Here is a 19544-nt window from a genome sequence, read left to right as displayed (position 1 = left end):
TCAGGCAGTCGAACAAGTCCTTGGGGATGAATGCCGCATGAGCAAAGAGCAACCTACCACAACAAGCATAAATAGCTGTGATGCCAAGCAGATGTGAATCCAAAGTGACTTACTAGGGCATGCATTTAAAGAGAGGTTGTGGTTCCTGGAAGCTGAACCCTGGAATTGCCTGTACTATATGCTCTGCTAGTGATCTTTCAGCTCAGAGGCACATAATTGTGCTGCTTTAAGGAGGGGAGATAGAAAAGTTGCACTGCCTTGGAAATTAAGTGTTCTCGTTGGACATCTGGAGGTTTTTTTAATATATATACTTCCTTGGACCCATCGAAACCAAGAGGAGCATCTCTAATTCTGGATTTTTAAGAGGTAGAATCTCATTGAATTTGTAAGCACTCGCCAAAGAAATGCTCTGAGGGAGATTTACCTCTGAGGGAGATTTTCTAGTCAGAAATGTGGAAGAACTTCCAACATGAATTTGAAGATGTACACTACAGATGTATGCAGAAAAGAATAATCAATACAGATGATGAATACGATTGATAGTCTAACCTTCAGGCATACAATACACTAAATATCTCATTCAGATAACAAAAGAATTTGCTTTATGAAATTCATGCCCAACGGAGAGAACCGTGAAACTTTTCTTGACGAAACACAAACACACATCTTGAAACTGCCCAACGCCCCTGAGCTCAGTAGGCTATCTCTGTTTGGCATCGCTCAAAAGACAAAGAGATTCTGGTAGGCTATGTGTGCGTAAGGCGATTGCCGCTTGACAGATTGAATGAGTAGATGAGTCGACTTTTCTCTCCAGGAGATTATTGACCCAGAAGCTCGAGAGACGAGGAGGAGGGGCAACCGTATCCCCCACCCCCCACCTCGGAGATGATGAACTGGCACGAGACAACAGGAAATATTAGACGGAAATTGTGTTGAAAGGAAATAACTGTCTAATCACCAGTACTTTTTGGCTCACCTTAAGTTTCCCTGAAATGACCACGGGACGAGTCATTTTGTTTAACATGACCTAGATATGAAGTATTATAGAGTGGAATAGATGTTATATCGCCATTGCATAGCTCCTCTCGAAATTAATGATTTTCCTCATGTGACGAGTGTATAAAGGCACTATCTCTGATACAAAACCGCCTCACTCACATCACAGGACTTGTTCTCATCCACGCTTTTATGTGGGTGTGCTACACTTCCGAGGAAAACCAGTCACAAAAGAGTGTCAAATTACGGTATACACTATTTGTCTAAATGTGGCTTACGGTGGCATTGGACAACTATTTACAATAACCTTAATTTAACCCTAATTTCCCACGGAAGTAGGCTCAGAATACACTGTGATGTGGCAGGCACATGCAATTAATCTCCTGTCTAGTTTTCGTCTGAGTCCCAAAATTAGCTCCTTAGAGCTGTGTGCAGGGCTACCTGTCAGTCGGTAGACAGTAAAATCTTACCTCCAAACCTGAGCCAACTGTAAGATATGAACCAGGCTTTGGAACAGCCACACGCAGGCTCTGCAGCAGCTCTGTGCCCTGGTTCGAGTGCCTGTGGCAGGCAGTGCCTCAGCCGCAGCGGAGCGGCCAGCGCCCTGCTGATCGCTGCCCTTGGTGCTGAAATGGCTTTCCGCACCAGATGCCGCCACCACCGCGGCTGCAGCCGTATCGCTTCCATTGGTGTCAGAGAAATCGTAGGCGAACCATCGGAAACTGAGCACTTGAACTACCAGGGATGGGACCACCACAAAAACTAGCGTTGGGGCGAAGCACCAGTAGTTCCGCCTCAGGAAATAGTCAGCCGCCAGCCACAGGTCGGAGGCACCGTCCGAGAAAAAGACCAAAAGGGCACAGAGTGTCCAGCAGCAGTCCAGAACCGAGTACCGCTTCCCGGCGAGATGATGCTGTGGCGAACGGTGCTCGGGTCCTGGTTGGCACACAGGCTTAATTTCGTTTTGTAAGGAGACGGCTGCACCATCCGATTTAGCGGCCATATTTGTTGTAGAAGAGTAGAATAGAGAGACGAGAGAGAAAGGGAGGGGGTCGTGTAATGTGTGTATTCGACGTGTGAATGTCTGTGTGTGTGTATGGATGTGCGCGCACGAGAGCGAGTGTGTGGGAGGGCCGGAGAGAGAGGGAGAAAAGAATACAGTGACTGTAGCCGATTTCCATCTCAGCAGCAAGCTGCCCGACTTCGGAGCATTACCAGACATTAATAATAACCGCATCATTCATATAGATGGATACTTGAGACGCACTGTTACCCCTTACACCCATATGTGTCCCCAATATATCTCTCTCTCTCTCTCTCTCTCTCTCTCTCTCTCTCTCTCTCTCTCTCTCTCTCTGTGTGTGTGTGTGTGTGTGTGTGTGTGTGTGTGTGTGTGTGTGTGCGTGTGTGTGTGTGTAGCCTATGTGTGAGCGATGGTCGGTCGCTCTTTGTGTCCCTGCTTCAGAGGGGAAGCGGCGCCCCCATGGGTAGCCTAATGGCTAAATGGTTTCATAATGCACAGAGCGCAATGCTTACCTGCCAAGCTTTCTTGTTGCTGTGTATTGATTTGAGGCAGCACCATAATCACTCTCTTTCTCTCTTTCTCGCTCTGTCTTATCACGATTGGCTGTCGTCATGTTTTTATTTCAGTATAATTTTATTACAATCTTTCAACTGTCTTTTTTTTGCAGCCAAAAAAAAATAACAATAAAATAAAAACAGTGAAGCAAAGAAGCCATTAAATCTATCAAAATCCTTTTGGGTCTAGTCGAAGATACCATCTTGATTGTTTGGATCAAACATGAGCGCAATGACTGCAACTTGTTACTGACTTGTTACTGACCCCTGATATGCTTTTATATGTTTAAACCCCATTCAGAAAATTGTTTTTGAAAAACAATTTTTGCCTTTGAGACTTTTGCCTGAAGAAGACCCAGCAGGGTCGAAACGTTGTCTTTTGTATGGGAGTCTGTGTTGCGGACATTAGATAGATAGATAGATAGATAGATAGATAAATAGATAGATAGACAGATAGATAGATAGATTCATATCCTATAGATTCATATAGATTCATTTATCCTGCACCTGCCAGAAGGTGGGATGTACACACAATAACTTTTTGTTGACGCCTTTGAGACCTTTGAGACCTTTGAGACTTTTGACATTTACTGTAGACTAGCTTAAACATTACTGTGTGGTGTGGTAGCCTACTTATTATGGCTACCATGTAATGACCCTGAATAGTGTATTAAAAACACCAGATCATTAAAGGGCCTATAGATCCGTACATATTTTTCTCTGAATTAAAAGCATCTTGCCAGTCGCACAGAACACAGAATAGAGCAGACTTTTAAAAGGGTATTAACTGAGCAACTGGCTGTAAAAAAAAAAAAACGACCAAACGACCTTTCTAAATGAAGGAGTGTAACAAGTGATATATTGCTGTCTAATATGTAGTGCAAGTCAAGGCTAAAACAGGTAGCCAATCTATACATTTTAACTGGCACTAAAATGTCTCTCTCTCTCTAATCACACACACACACACACACACATACACACACACACACACACACACACAGAGAGAGAGAGAGAAAGAGAGAGAGAGAGAGAGAGAGAGAGAGAGAGAGACGTTGGACAAGTGTTTGAACAAGAATGAATCTATTCTCGAATGTCTCAGATCCCATTTGGCCTTTATTATTTGGCCGATTGAATCCTGTTAAGTTTTTGTGAAAGGCCCCCAAGAGCTTGTCTCAACATGGTTGGTCTGTGCTGGTGAGAGTGTCTACAGTCAAGGGCTTTGTAATGGAGCGAGTGCTCTCTCAGAAAAACACAGGCGTTAAGAGGTGAACATGGCAGGTCTGTCAACACCTCTGAAATCCAAATCTGCACTTGCACTTGCAAACGCTTGTGAAGGCTTCCATCTACTGGACGCTCAGAGAACTAAACACACTAATAGCCACAGAATGAGGAAATGGTTTGGGGGAATTTTCTTTTTGTATGCTTGCTCACTTAATCAAAGTCCTATAAAGCGTCCGACTTAATCACTTGCCTTAATTTATCTAAATGACTCTTAACGGGCTCCATTAAGCGTCACTGTCAATGGGGGAATGTTTTTTTTAACCACTTCTAATACCAGGAGGGACCAAAGAAATCCTTCCCAGCATTCCTTATAATAATTTTTGGTGTCTCCAATATAAAGTTTCATGATGGATAACTAGAGATGGACACACACCGACCACTCCTGATTTGAACCTCTTCATCTTATGACACAACACATATATTACAACAAACCCTGTGTAATATATATATATATATATATATATATATATATATATATATATATATATATATATATATATATATATATATATATATATATATATATATATATATATATAATGGTTGTTGTCTGAGATGGAGGCAGGATATGTAGGCCCATCAAATGAACCCATCCTGTACAGTATGATGGTACTCTATCACAGGTCTCACAGCAAGAAATGGTTGGGTAAAGTGTCATGAGATATAGGAAACAAAATCCACTAACAACTAGAGTTCCTTTTAATAGACTTATTTCTGTATATGCAGGTAGGAAGGTAGTACCCATTTTCTCAGTGAATAGAGGTTTCATGTGGATAATCTTGTCTGAGATTGCATATGATCATGTATAAACAATGTTCTGTGGGCTTTGGTGGTGTTGTGCATGATGATTTGAAGTAATCCTGTCACTGGGAGGCAGTATTTCAACACACAGACAGACCATGCCTTGGGTGGCTATAAAGGCTATAAAAAAATAGCACATTTTTGCCTCTGAATTGACAAAATAATTGCTCAGATTCAGAATTATAAAGCATATACAGAAGACAATTCTTCAAATGTCTCTTGTCTCTAAAGTAGTCATTTTTCATTATGTTCAATGAAAACAATTTCACCAAAGCATGGTCACTGAGCTCTTTCCCTAATGAAATCCAGTAGTTTGACTGACAACTGCACTGTGATGGTCATGGAGGAAGTCGCAGTGGCTGATAGATTGTCAGTGACTGATGGATTGATTGATTAGCTGGATGACAGATTGATAGAGTGGAAACCTGTATCCTCATTTTTTACCCTAATGAATTTCATGTCATGTAAGGTTTATTCAATGTCATGTAAAGTATATAAAATTACTTTGTTTTACTGACACAGTTCTTGGTATGCTCAAACCAAGATCAAATTAAAGCAAAGGAATCTGCCATAACATAACTTAACATAAACATAAAACCACCATTTACTTAACACCAGCAGATCTACGGCTAACCCCCAGTGCCTCTAAACCAGGGGTTCTGACCCCCCCCCCCCCCCACCCCAAATCTTTCTACAGTGCATGAAGGCCCCCTGAGGTTTGTCACAGCCCCCACCATATCAAGGTGGTAGCAACTAACTGTATAGATCATGAAAAGATTGACAACAGAAATTATAGTAATAAAATATATGCAAATAAAATATATGCAGAGGGACACTCTGAAGTGCTTCAAACCCATGTTTTTAACTGGTGAATGAGCAGTTAAATTATGCAAACTGCTCTGTTTTTGACAAGGAGCTGCTCAAGAAATTCGTCAAAATGGGTTCACTTTCAAGGGTGTTGCAATAATTGTGGAACTGGAAAAATCTGATAGCCAAATCTTTAGGGTTCCTGATCATGTACTTCACTTATAATTATATCAAAGATGGACACATCACTTATACACTCATACCAAATAAATAAATAAAACTGATTGTGAGTCAGTGTTTCGGCATTTCTCCTAACTTCCCTCTACTTTCCAGTCCTTCTAGTAGCATGTACAGAGGCAGATGTGTGGTAAAGGTACAGGGAGAGGGCATTTTGATTACAGTAAATTCCTGTGTATTAGCTGCACTGTGTATAAACCGCAGAACAGCATAACAGTGCTTTATGCTATTTAACCCCCCCCCCTCCAAAAAAAAACATGTATTAACTGCACCCATGTATTGACCTCAGTGCCCAATAGCCCAATGAATCAGAATCTGCTTTAATTATAAAGAGGAATGAAGAAAATAAATGCATTCCCATGTATGCCCTCTTGTATTGCCCTCATATCTTAAGACATTTTGCATAATCAATGTATAAACCCTGGTTAATAGTCGCGTAAGGTTAATTATGGTAAGTCCACTCCATGGCCGCCAGTCTGTGTCTAAGGGACAGTCTGGGCAGCCACTCTTCCACTCTCATCGTGCAGCTCATTGTCATGATAGATAGTCGACAAGTCCACAGAGGCCAAGTCGTGCCTGTGACCAAATATAGAAATGACTAAGAACATCTGTAATCCATAGATCCAAAAAAGATTCATAGTTAATGTCAAAACAAATGTTTGATAAAAGCAATGCTGTAGCCTGAAGTGAAAATTTGTTTTAAAGGTCATTATTGTCATTTCCATCTTAGCAATCAATGGCCTTGTTCTACAACACTATAACAACCTCAGGTCACAGTTAGTATTGATCTACCTGATTTAGGGTACATTACAGCAAAAACATAATCTTCTCGAATTTCAAACTCCTCCAATGAGTCTAAATAATATGAATCATGAACGTGTTACAGTAAGCCCACTCCTAAAGAAACCTGATGTCTATGCCATCCTGTAGCTATAGCAACACTGGTTCAGACTAGCGGACAGGAAACACATATGGTATTTACTTATGAAAATGTTCTCAAACATTTTTTTTTTATTCAAACCAGATAGGTAAAACATTCAATAATGAATCAAACTCTGTTAGGAAGTTCTGCTATGATGAATAGCATGATGATATTCTATGCAAACATGCTAAGGAAGCTCTGAAACAGTTATAGGCCTAGAAGTTTGCCTGTTTTCTATTAGCCCATCCACACTGTATGTTGACTCAAGGTGGGATGATCCAACATCTGAGGGTACTTATCTTTTTAATGAAAAAAGCAGTGAGGGTTACATCTTAGGTCATGTACTGTGCACTATTTATTTATTCTTTATGTTTGTGTTCAGAGGTAAATGTTGTCGGTTTCTCGCCTGTTGCTGTAACATCTGAATTTCCTTTTGTCAGATTAATAGTTCATCTTATCTGATCAATGTTATCGTATCATATTGTGTCGTATTGCATCACATTTTATCGTATTATATCATATGGTATTACCTTATATTACCTTATTTTATCTCAATGTTCCAAACTATCTGACTAAATCTGACTAAAATTAACTCATTAACTGCACTACAGTATATCTTCCTAGCATCTCAAGTTTAACAGATATACTGTCCTTCCAAGCTTCACTATAAGGACCCAAATATCATAATCATGTTGATCTTCTCTCTCAGATGTACCTTGTTATTGTACTGTTACTGTTGAAAAGGTCTGGCGAAAGGCCTACAATAACTTTCATGTTCCAACGCATATTACCATGACCAAGAATCATATTACAGCCATAATTAATAAATCAGCTCTAAATATAGCTGAATTACAAAGCAGCAGTGTTTTGAGTGATGTGCACCATGGTGTGCCGTCATAACATGCTGCCTTTAATCACAACAACATGTTCCAGACTAAACTTTTGGTGTTCAATGGGACAGGAAAACACCAACTGGACTTCCCTCTTAGATCAATCATACTAGAAGTTTGCCTTTTTTCCCTATCAGACTATCCACACTGTATACTTAAGGTCATGTCAGGTCATGTACTGTATGTTTATTTATTTTTTACTGTTTGTGTTTAGGGGTTAAATGTTGTCTGTTTTTCGTCTGCATCTGTAACATTTTAATTTATTTTCGTCAGATTAATAAAGTGAACAACAACATGTTCCAGACTGAATTTTGGGTGTTCAGTGGAATAGGACAACACCAACTGAACTTCCCTCTTAAATCTGTCATATTTAAATAAAAGATAATGAAGAGAGATATATGACTAAAGAAGAGACAAATCTGCACAGGTGTCAAAAAGGAGATAATATCATCAAGAGTATGATATTACTGTAAACAACACCTGCCCAATACTACAGTATTGAGCATTTATTCAGAACACAAAGAGACTCTGCCATCTTGGGGGTGCCTAAATGGATGAATGCTTTGAGATTATATGCGTTGGATGTGGACTACAGTTTAGTCACATTGAGGCCTGTAAGTGAAGATAGTAGAGGCAAAGGAGTCTTTGTTCTCATGTGCGCACCCATAACGCATACCATGCTCATGAGACAGGGGACTATAAACAATCATCACACTAAAGCTAGACACATCTGCTGGAACCAGGGGTGTAGTGGTAAAGAAGTGGGTAAACTATGAATTCTATGATCACGGTAAGGTGGACTGCGCCATGCGGTATTGTATTTTTAAAACGGCATTGAAAACATGTTTGATGATGGTGTAGGTTATTGTCCAATGTTTATAACAATACCAAAGTGTTCATACATGTTATGAATGTGGATAATACAGTGTGAATTTTGAATGTTAAAAGTTGCAATTGGTGAATAAACTCTTTTGAGAGGTGGATAAACTGTAATAAGTGGTGGATAAACTTTATGTCTGATATTTCAGAGGTGGATAAACTGTGTTTACTAGCGTTTAGCCTCCACTACAGGAAAGCACTGCTGAACCCTCTAGCTTACCCCACATAGGCACCTCATGAATGCTGCCTATCTAGAGACAAAGTACCAGCCCGCTTAGTAACCAACAATGACTGATGACTGACGACTTATAAACATACAGTAAATCCAATCATGTTAAGCCACAAGGCAGAGATGGGATATGTTCAAGAGCTGTATTTATCTTACTTTAAATAAATGAGCCAAAAGCAGAGATTCCAATTTTTCCAATAATTATGAAAAACTGGAGAAAAACATTGAGGTAAAAAAGTAAAACAATATTCAGTGATAACAATGATTGCACTGTACAAAAGGACTATACTGTACTTATGTTACCAGGACAACCATAACTCAGTGACCTAGTAGTAGTCTTCCAATCATGATGTCTTTATTCCTTGCTACATAGAATAAAACATTTGCTGTCCCAGGGCTCCCATGAAAAAGAGATGTAAGATCTCAATGGGACTCATCTGGTAAAATAAAGGATAAACATAAAGTGTTACAATATAGTAACAGACCGGTTATGACAGTGAGCCACCGTCAGTGGCTTTAGATTATGATGTTAGAAGAATCAAACCTTCATGAATCAAGTCCTTGATCCTTGCAGGTCTGACATAATGCTAAATGGTGGCCTCTCCACCTCGATACTACAGAGTCTGGACATTGTCCTCTCCAGGGTATAGCGGTGTAGAGGAGAGGCTGCCAGTTCAGCATTAAGAATCCTCCCAGTTCAGCTGTTTTCCCCGTCCGCCTTTGGCTCGGTCTTCTAATGAGAGGCTTGAAACAACATCCCCTGGTCGTTTGTCACGGTGAGGCCAAAGACCTCTCAGTCATCATAAGTGTCAGAGCTCTATTGTGGGAGAAGGCAGCAGGCCTATGCTTCAACTGCAGCGTCGTAACCCCATTCCACTGCCTCAAAATCCTGATTGTTCCTGATTTTTCATTTTATCTTACTTTTCATTTTATTTCTCACAATGTTTTCTTTCCACTATACTCTGTGTCTGTATATTCTTGCTTTCTGGTGTGCAGTGTCATCTGTGTCTGTGCCTCTGTTTGTATGTAATGTGTAGTGTCTTGAATGTTTAATTGTGCAATGTCCTCTGTGTTTGTAATGTCTGTCTGTATGTAATGTATACAGTAACATCCATAACCTTTTAATTGTAGTGTGAGTGTCCTTGGGTGACTTGAAAGGCACTTATAAATCAAATGTATTATTATTATTATTATTATTATTATTATTAACTGCAGCAGCATACCCTCAAAACTGTTTTAAAAAGGTAATTGTTTATTTTTAGAAGCCACTGTGAGCAAACCACATGTCTTTTTTTCCTTTTCAAGGATTATACCCTCTTGAATAAATGGGGATACAGACATTGTAACTTTTGATAAGTCTTTGATACACTGCACTGCACACCGGTCCTTCCCACCTTTATAAGCAGATATTTTCTTAAGGAGTCTTCTTGTATTTACTAAATATCACAAGGCCACCGTGCGGGTTAAGATGAGACATGTCCAGGACAGTCTCAATATCAATATCACCCTTTTATCTTTTTCAGCAACGACATGGTGACAACGTCTGCTCTGATGTCTCGGACTCGTTTTTTCTCTTTCTAGATTTATGGCCGTAGACAACACAGATGTATTTCTCAATCATTCCTGGAAAGGGCTTATTTTAGACCAGGCTTAATTTATTAATTTGTCTCATGTGACAATATCACAATGATATCTGCAATATCATCGTCTATTTCATGTATTTGAACTGGCAGTTTGTTTTCTCTCCTTAAACTGTTTATACTTTTAATACAATTTACAGACATAATTATGCAATGTGTAAAAAGGAACCATATGCACACTGACCATATTTATTATATTTAATTTACATAAAAATCAATCACATCATTGATTCACTTTGTCAACAATCAACATTTATTTTACCTTATGAAGAAATATGAAAACAAAGATAAATAGCTCATTGAGACAACTGTATAATTGGATGGCAGGGCCGCCTTTGCTTTGTGACTAAGTGGAGCTGAACGCAGGTGATGAGCAGGGACTCAGGTCGTGTGATCTAATCACTACCACCAAGATCAAAGGCGGACATGAGCGCTGGCCGCTCGAGAGCTCCTCATGCCTGCTATCAGCTAGCCAGATGCAATCAGATGATGAGGCCCTCACACTGCCACAAGATAAGGAGTGATCTGCATTTGAAAGGGACACTGTCCCCACTTCGGCAAATGATGCATTTTTGCTTGAACACTTTCTATGACCAGCTAGAAAAAACAACCTCAACAAGATGAGGACCTCGTATACATATAGGTAACACCAATTACAACATTGAAATACATGAAAGACCCAAAACAACTGTCATTTCAGTAACATTCAAAATGGCTGTTTCAATCTGTAGCTATATGTAAAAATACAGAGAGAACAGGTAAAATATGAATACAGACAGTGAATAAAGAAACTATTGAAGAAACAAAAAATAAATACACTTTCAAATAAACAAACAAGGTAACACATAAATAAATACGGACAAGTACAAAAAGTACATTACACAATCTTTTCCAAAAGTTCATCATACAGCTGATCAATGCTGTACACATTCATCTGCCAGTTCCTCCTGTCTTTCATGCTTTCCCCTCACACCTCCATCCAGGTTCTCCAATTTGGTTTGGGATGGGAGCCTCTCTGAACATCAAGGCCCAAGATCATAACCTAACAATACCGTATTATAATACTCATTAACTTAGACCTTCAATAGTTGGCTCTCTACCCCAAACAAACTTAAATAAGTCTTTTCTACCAATGTTCAAAGGATTGGCAATATAAGAGCAAGCAGTGTAGCACATGCTGTAGAACTATTGAAGTATTTCAACTCAGGGATGCATTTTAAAAATCAAGATAACCATCAAACTTCTAAAACAGCACTGTCCCAATTGTGCCAGTTTCAAACAAAGGCCCCTCATAACACTGCTATGATATGTTAAACTCGTTCAATTTATGAAAATGTTTCAGTAGTGCCAAACATCTCTCTCTATCTCTCTCTTTCTTTCTGTATGTGTGTGTGTGTGCATGCGTGTGAATTGGTTGTTTTTTAGAAACTTCATAATCACACACTCCACGGAAGACTAAAGCTTTGAGAACAAAAGCCAAGACAGATTATAATGATTTTCAGCTCGGTAATACTTTCCCCATGCATTAATTAATGACATTCCTCCAGAATAATACACATTTCCTCCTCAGTGTGGTGAAGGAATATGGTAATATGATGGAGCCCTTTTGTTCCATTGGCAGAGTTCTTTTGTTCCATTGGCAGAGTTCTTGGAGTGACTGACTGCCCTGGTCTGTTGATGACCGATCTTCTTATCACTTATCATTCATTTGGCTGTCGCTTTTATCCAAAGCGACTTACAAGTATATTTTTTGGGCTTCTGCCTTTATTTGGATAGGGCAGTGAAGTAAGTGGAAGAGAGAAATGGGGTGGGATCGGTAAATGACCATAGGTCAGATTCGAAACCATGGGCACTTGGACCCGAGCATGGTATGGACGCTGTAGCCGGTTGCGGTACAGCGCCCGCCAGCGACTCACAATTCTTTTCTTTTTTTTAAGTATATTTTTGGGCTTTTTATGCCTTTAATGTGACAGGACAGTGGAGATTGAAAGGAAGTGAGTGGGAGAGAGAGTCGGGGTGGGATCCGAAAAGGACCACGGGGCAGGAATTGAACCCGGGTTGCCGCCGGCGTACAGTGCAGGTGCCCCAGCCAGGTGCGGCACAGCTGGGTAAGCAACTCACAATTCTACACATCATTCTCCCCAGAGCAGAGCAGCTCAGGGTTAAGTGCCTTGCTCAAGGGCACATCGGTGGCAGTCGGTAATGGAGCACAACTTTTCTAGCCCAGCTCCTTAGCCACACCGCTAGCCTACCACTGCCCTGATGACTGTGAAGTGCTCCTCTTCAAGGCCTATTCTCACTACTGCCTATGATTTCCCTCAGCCATTTCCATCTCTCCATGCGCGATGCCGTTTTCGTGCTCCTCCCCACCGAACCACTTGCTCCTCCTCGACGACTTCCTCCCTGACGCGTCCGTGCCGCCCCCCAGGCCGCGGTGCGGGCAGGAGGCGCGGAAGCACCGCTTGAAGTTTTCGTCCAGGAAGGCGTAGAGGAGGGGGTTGAGGCTGCTGTTAGCGTAGCCTAGCGCGATGCAGAAGTGCATGGCCACCATGCGGGCCTCGCTGCCGCCCAGGTCCACGCTGCCCAGCGCCTGGACCAGGGCCAGCACTTGCACCGGCGCCCAGCACACCACGAAGGCCAGCACCACGGCCAGGACCATGCGCGTGATCCGGCGCAGGTAGCGGTCCTTCTCCCGGGAGCCAGAGAGAAGGCGCACGCTGTGCAGACGCCGCACCATCAGCCCGTAGCACACGCTAATGATGGCCACGGGCACGATGAACGAGAAGAGGAACACACACGTGCCGAAGACAGGCTCCCAGTACCGGTGAGGTCTGGGCAGAACCACCATGCACTCAATACCTGGAACCAAGAAGTAGGCCATTAATGTAATCTCCATACTGTAATCTTATCTCCATACTGTAATCTTACTTGATACTGTATATACTTACTAAACATTATAAAGATGCTACAGTATATCAAAGACTATCAATGCAAAAAAGGGGTGAAGCAATGTTCTTGTAATCAAAATGGCATGTTTACAGTAAGAAACAGGAATAATAAAATAAACATTATGAAGGAGAAGGGACTACCATTGGATTCCACTTCCAGCTGCCCCATCACCATAACTGGCACTCCTATGGCAGAGGCGATTGCCCACACCCCTACATTGACCACTTTGGCCTTTGAGGTGGTGCGCACCGCGAGTGAACGTACAGGGTGGCACACGGCGATGTATCGGTCCATGCTCATCACAGTCAGTGTGAAGACGCTGGTGAACATGTTGTAATAGTCAATGCTGACCACTATCTTACAGAGACTCAGGCCGAAGGGCCAAAAGTCCAGTAGGACATCGGTGCCCTGGAATGGAAGAGTTGCCAGCACCAGGAAGTCTGCCAAGGCCAGGTTGAAGATGTAGATGTATGTGGCGCTGTTCATTTTGGTGTACCTGTAATGTAAGGGGAAAGTGCTATAGACCCTTTCAAGAGAGTTCTTAATGCAGAGGAAGTAGATTGGGAACCAAATAGAATGTTCAAGCATTGTGTTTGTTTTTATTGTTGAAAGGGTCTATACTGCTTTATGGAGAAACGCAGCATCTGATGTGGACCTATGATCTGACATGTGATCACTTGATAGACAGAGAATGTGAGACAACTTCTCAGAGTGTATTGGAATTGGCAAAGAGCTTTCTTAGACTCTCTTTGCCATCCTCTCTCACTTTTACCACACACACACTCTCTCTCTCTCTCTCACACACACACACACACACACAAACACACACACACGAACACACACACACACACACACACACACAAAAACTCTGAGCATCCACCTATTTCTTCCACATCCACCTACACATAATTGTACAGCAATCATTTCAGTACATCATTATATCATGCAAGTACAGAGACGGAACTCTTGAGTAATTACACCCTTAAACTCACACATGCACAGCCATGCACAGAGAGGCCACACGACTTCTTGTCAAGCAGCTAGCTGAGAGGCTAACAAAGCCTTAATTTACATCAGGCTGTCCTGCATTTGGCAGGGTTGCAAAACCCCTAACGAGCATCAGCAGATTTTGCAGGGGAGGTGCAGAGAATTCATCAGAAATGACACACTCTACATAAATCCTCAGGGCTAGAAATGCTAAACGCCTATGGATATTTTTTTTCCAGAACACCAAAATGCACTTATTGATGCCCTGTCATTGTGGCAAAGTGAAGAAATTAAATATATGTGAAACATAAGAGAGGTTTCAATAAAGTAATGAGGCAGCCCTATATGAGGTTCCTTAATTCTATATCCACTGTGCGTATACTGTAGGTACTGCAGACTATTGCCTCCCCCCTGGTACAGGCTACCTACCAAGCCAGAGACCTTCTTTCCTACTCAGGTACTACAAACCACCAAACAGACAGACAGACAGACAGATATGGATAGATGAAAACAATGTTTTTAATTATTCATGCCTTATTTGGATAGATGCAAATGCATTAAACCTATCTATCTATTAATGCATTTGCATCTATCAATCTCAAAAGATGGCATCAATAATTAATAACATTGTTTTTTTCTCCATGTAGACTTATCAAGTAAAAGTGGCAGTTGGCCTTGTGCAATAATCCATGTAGATGCTTATTTGGTCAAGTACAATAACGTTAATTAAAACATTTTCCTCAATGCTGCACTATAGGCGCTACAACTCGAAAATAACGAAAATAATGTTGTCTGTAGGCGAATATGCATGTGGTAGCCATACTTATTTATCTAAATAATGTAGCCTACAGTACATGAAGTGCCATTTACAAGGAAAAAGATACCCTTACCTGATTATCACGTACATCACCAAACTATTGCCGATGAGACCAACTACACATACTATCATGTACACCACTGCTATGGTGATCTTCACGCCGGTAGGAAGAACTTCATCCCCATCGTCGAGGTCAGTTGAGTTGGTTTGATCGAATGATTCGTTGTATAAACGTATGCTTTCTTCGATGAACTCCATTGTGTATATGTAAAACTGACAGGCTACTAAGAAGCCGAATGTGTGGCCAACAACCTAACCGTTAAGTCAAAGTACATTCTCATTCTCTGTCAAAGAAATATCCAAATGGACAAACAAAACTGTGGTAATGTCCACCCCCTAACTTGCAGACTCTTAAAGATAAACTAACTAAGAGGAACGTTGTCGATGGCCGGTTCCATATGGTCACTTTGTCCAGTTGTTATCATGGCAAATCGCGTGCTGAAACAGGGTACGTATACCGCACCTCAGAACCTCTAATGGACCGCAGAATTTCATTAGGCGAGGAGGGAGAGCAGTTTAAGACATCTCTCTCTCTCTCTTTCTCCCTCTCTTCCATTTCAGACACACACGCCCACTCGCTCATATGGTGGATTTCTAGGGACAAGGTTAAACTAGGTGGCATACATACAGAATACAAATTAGGCAAGATATTTTATGGCTAATTTGTCATGCGTGCTTCTATTCTATGTGTTCCATCTCTACGTGACCATGCCTGTATCTTTACAGCCTATTCCATCTCATCATTTTACAGCATGTGCCTACTCTGAACACAGCAGCTTTGAAACTGTTATATCAGTAATATCTGTAAATAAAGGACTTTACTAAGCATGTTGTAAACAGCAGTAGATAGAAAAACTGAGTTTCTTGTTGCCTACTGAGCAAGAAACTGAGATGTGCTTTATACCCCATTCATCCAGTTAGCTTACACTCAAACAATCTAACTTTGGGTCTATTTAGATGAGTGAAAGTAGGGTTGGGAGATATATTTGTGAGTATACATCTCTGTGTGTGTGTGCATGTGTGTGTGTGTGTGTACGAGTGGGAGTATTTGTGTATGGGTTGATGACTGTGTGTATGTGCATACATCCTTTGTGCATGTGATTCATGTGTGCTCATGTTATGTCATGAGTCTGCACGTGTTAGTGTTAATAAGTGTGAGTCTGTGTTGTGTGTATGCTGTGTGTGTGTTTTGTGTGTGTGTGTGTGTGTGTGTGTGTGTGTGTGTGTGTGTTGTGTGTGTGTTTTGTGTGTATGCTGTATGTGTATGTGTGTGTGTGTGTGTTGTGTGTGTGTTGTGTGTGTGTGTGTGTGTGTGTGTGTGTGTGTGTGTGTGTGTGTGTGTGTGTGTGTTTATGTGTGTGTGTGTGTGTGTGTTTGCATCCACGCGTGTGTTTATGTTGTGCATGCGCATGTCAGTAGTTGTGACAGCATGTCTCTGCGTGCTCGCCCGTGTGTGTGACAAAGCACTTTTCTCAAGGGCAAGCACGCATGCAGGCGGGCTGATTAATGGACCCACGACGTCGTCCGAGCTCAAGCCCACCCTGCGCCCGGTGGCATCGTAACACAGATATAGAGCCAACTGACTGCTCTATCACGTCTCACTTCTGAAGGGCCAGGAGAGCGTAAAGTATAACTGCTCCTCCAGGCATAGCCATCGTTTTATACAGCTGTAAAAGAAAGAGATTGAGATTTAAGTATCTGCAGTGCAGAGGAAAGGGGGTGTGACACGAGGGAGTGCTGCACTCTTGCATGAACTGTGACTTTGTTTTCAAATATAAACCTGTGGGTGTGCCCCTCCCACCCCCGCTAACCCAACAAACACCTGTGAGAATCCTGACACAGACTTGTTGTCTATCATCAGTCACTGTGCTTGACATCTCCGTTTTAGCCACTGCTAGGTGATCCCTTGAGAGTGTAAGAATAGATCCCTAGTTCTTCAGTCAGGATTTGGACTGTCTCCTTCACGACACCCACCGGAGATATCTGTCCCCTTGTTTAACCACTGTGTCTGTGGGCCGTAGAAACTGAGCCTCAATAACTCCATATTGGATGGCACGAAAGAGAGAGAAAGAGAGCAAAAGACAGAGAAAGAGAGAGAGAAAGAAGGTAGATAGAGGTGAGGAGAGAAGAAGAGACACAGAAAGATGAGAAAGAAAGAAAGAAAGAAAGAAAGAAAGAAAGAAAATTATGTGGACTGAGGGATGGAGAGCACAGGGTTGTGGATATTTATTACTGGCTTTTACGGTAAGGCCACTGGGTGTTTACAAGGCTGTGCACGGAGCTAGCGACTCCAAAGAATGATTAATGGGGCAGATCACATCCCTGCTGGAGAACACAGTGTAATGTGAGAGCATCCCTCCTCAGCCTTATAGTTTTTGGTGGTGACACACACACACACACACACACACACACACACACACACACACACACACACACACACACAGCTTGCCCATGGGATGGGGATGCAGAAATATGTGGATCTGTAAAGAAGGAGAGGAGATACTCTGTTATGAAATAAGGAGCAGGCTGTTAAATTAGGAAGTCTCTCCTCCTCCACCATCACCCTGAACACTGGCGTGCCGCAGGGATGTGTGTTGAGCCCTCTGCTCTACTCTACTCTGCTACCCACGACTGCACCCCTGTTTATGGCTCCAATGCCATAATTAAGTTCGCAGATGACACCACAGTGGTGGGCCTGATCAGAGAGGAGGATGAAACAGCATATAGAGAGGAGGTTCAGCACCTGTGGTGCAAAAACAATAACCTGGCACTCAATACCCAGAAGACCAAGGAGATCATTGTGGATTTCAGGAGAGCCAAGAGCAGGGCACACATCCCTCTCCACATCAGAGGTGCTGAGGTGGATCGTGTGTCTAGCTTTAAGTTCCTTGTGGTACACATCACTGAAAATCTTTCTTGGTCTCTCAACTCCTCCTGTCTGGTGAAGAACGCATCAGCGCCTTCACTTTCTACGAACCCTGAAAAAACGCACACCTACTGTATGTCCTAGGATTATGACTTCTACCGTTGTACCATTGAGCATACTCACTAACTGCATCTCTGTATGGTACGGCAACTGCAACGCTGCTGCTCGCAAGGCACTACAAAGAGTAGTGAAATCTGCCCAAAGGACTATTGGCTCCCAACTCCCCTCCATCCGTGACACATATCATAAACGCTGTACAAACAAAGCCAAATCCATTGTCAAGGATGCCACCCACCCAAACCATGGTCTTTTCAGTCTACTCCCATCTAGCAGGCGATACAGGAGCCTGCGCTCCCGCACCAGCAGGCTCAGGCACAGCTTCTTTCCAGAGGCTGTAACACTGCTGAACAAAACTACACCTCCTTTTACACTTTAGCTGTTATTAGTTTACCTGATTAATTTTTACTACTGCACTGTTTACCTGTTTACATTGACTGTATTGCACTGCATTCCTGTTTACATTTACTCCTACACTGTCTCACCTATGACCTTGCACTGTTAACACCCCATACTATACATTATATTTATATATATTTTTTAAAATATATATTTAAATATATTTGTTATATTTATTTTTATACATATATGTATGTATAAATATAAAAAATATATATATATACAGGCTTGGAATTTCACCATTCTGGGGGCAAGGCCACTTGGCCTTCAGTTGGGCATATTTGGTGGGGGGCACAAAGGCCACATGTCAGGGCACCAAGGCCAAAGTTAACTATACAGTAGTAGGCTATAAAAATGATCAAAGTTGTATTTGGCCTATTCACTGCAGTAGACCTGCATCACTGTATGAAACATTACAAAAACATGAAACATGACATATTACATAGAACTGTAAATCATCTGATCATCTAATATTTACAGATATCTAGGCTATATATTTATTTTATATTTGGCCTGTTATGAAATCATGTATTGATTGAACAATTTAAGCACAGCTCAGCTTTAAGAGACTCAAATAGCCTAGATGCATGCATTTTGTGATCAAATGCTTTCACAAACTCTTAGTCAGCTGTCCTATGATTTACCAATATCTAGGCGATATTTGTAACGTTTATTTTGTATTTGGCCCGTTATGAAATCATGTGGAACAATTTAAACACATTGTAAAACGCAAAGCCCAAATTTGGAGACATCCATGCATGTCGAAATTTACTGCAAATTCAAAACTAGATTACTCTGGAACGGCTAACTGTACAGGGGACTGCTTTACACTTTTGTGTTCGGTAAGGTCTGCTGTTTATTCCGATATATGGTTTGCCATGTGTTAAAAGAAGAGTTCGTGAATTGTTCCACCGAGATGAATGGGTAGGGAGATCATGGGACGCAAAACCTTCAGTAGAATGTATGATTAAATTGAATTATATTTAGGCCTACTTTTCTCGCGAACCGTTCAACACAGCAATTATCGGCTGTGAAAAAGCTCTTTCATGTGATACTTGTGATGTCTGTGTGATGTATAGTGTGATGTGA

At 41.6% G+C, this 19544-nt stretch overlaps 2 protein-coding genes across 2 annotated transcripts in view; both read right to left on the bottom strand.

Moving 5' to 3' along the window:
- Positions 1–1999, bottom strand: part of xkr7a (XK related 7a) — a 15831-nt gene extending 13832 nt beyond the window's left edge. The window contains exon 1 of the mRNA XM_076276125.1: positions 1467–1999. Within this exon, the coding sequence (XP_076132240.1) occupies positions 1467–1999 (533 nt within the window). The remainder of the gene's footprint in view (positions 1–1466) is intronic.
- A 5915-nt stretch (positions 2000–7914) lies between these two features.
- LOC143115258 (nociceptin receptor) lies at positions 7915–15271 on the bottom strand. Its single transcript, XM_076277228.1, has 5 exons — positions 15087–15271; positions 13350–13705; positions 12697–13119; positions 10183–10215; positions 7915–7931 (listed from the first exon to the last, which is right to left on the bottom strand). The coding sequence occupies exons 1-5, from the start codon at positions 15269–15271 to the stop codon at positions 7915–7917; spliced, it is 1014 nt and encodes a 337-aa protein (XP_076133343.1).
- Between the last annotated feature and the right edge of the window lie 4273 nt (positions 15272–19544).

This window comes from Alosa pseudoharengus, unplaced genomic scaffold (genome assembly GCF_046254945.1).
Source record: "Alosa pseudoharengus isolate Yale_2024_CS ecotype anadromous, Long Island Sound unplaced genomic scaffold, YU_APseudo_1.1 YU_APseudo_1.1_scf_9, whole genome shotgun sequence".
In the NCBI taxonomy this organism is placed as follows: Eukaryota; Metazoa; Chordata; class Actinopteri; order Clupeiformes; family Clupeidae; genus Alosa; species Alosa pseudoharengus.
The sequence above is the reverse complement of the archived record's forward strand: the minus strand, read 5'-3'. Positions and strand labels throughout refer to the sequence as shown.

Coding starts and splice junctions, on each gene's coding strand:
- LOC143115258 (XM_076277228.1), bottom strand. CDS start 15,271: ATGGAGTTCATCGAAGAAAGCATACGTTTATACAACGAATCATTCGAT. Junction 13,706..15,086: donor GTGATGTACGTGATAATCAG/GTAAGGGTATCT, acceptor CTTACATTACAG/GTACACCAAAATGAACAGCG. Junction 10,216..12,696: donor CTTCCGCGCCTCCTGCCCGC/ACCGCGGCCTGG, acceptor CATCTGTGTTGT/CTACGGCCATAAATCTAGAA.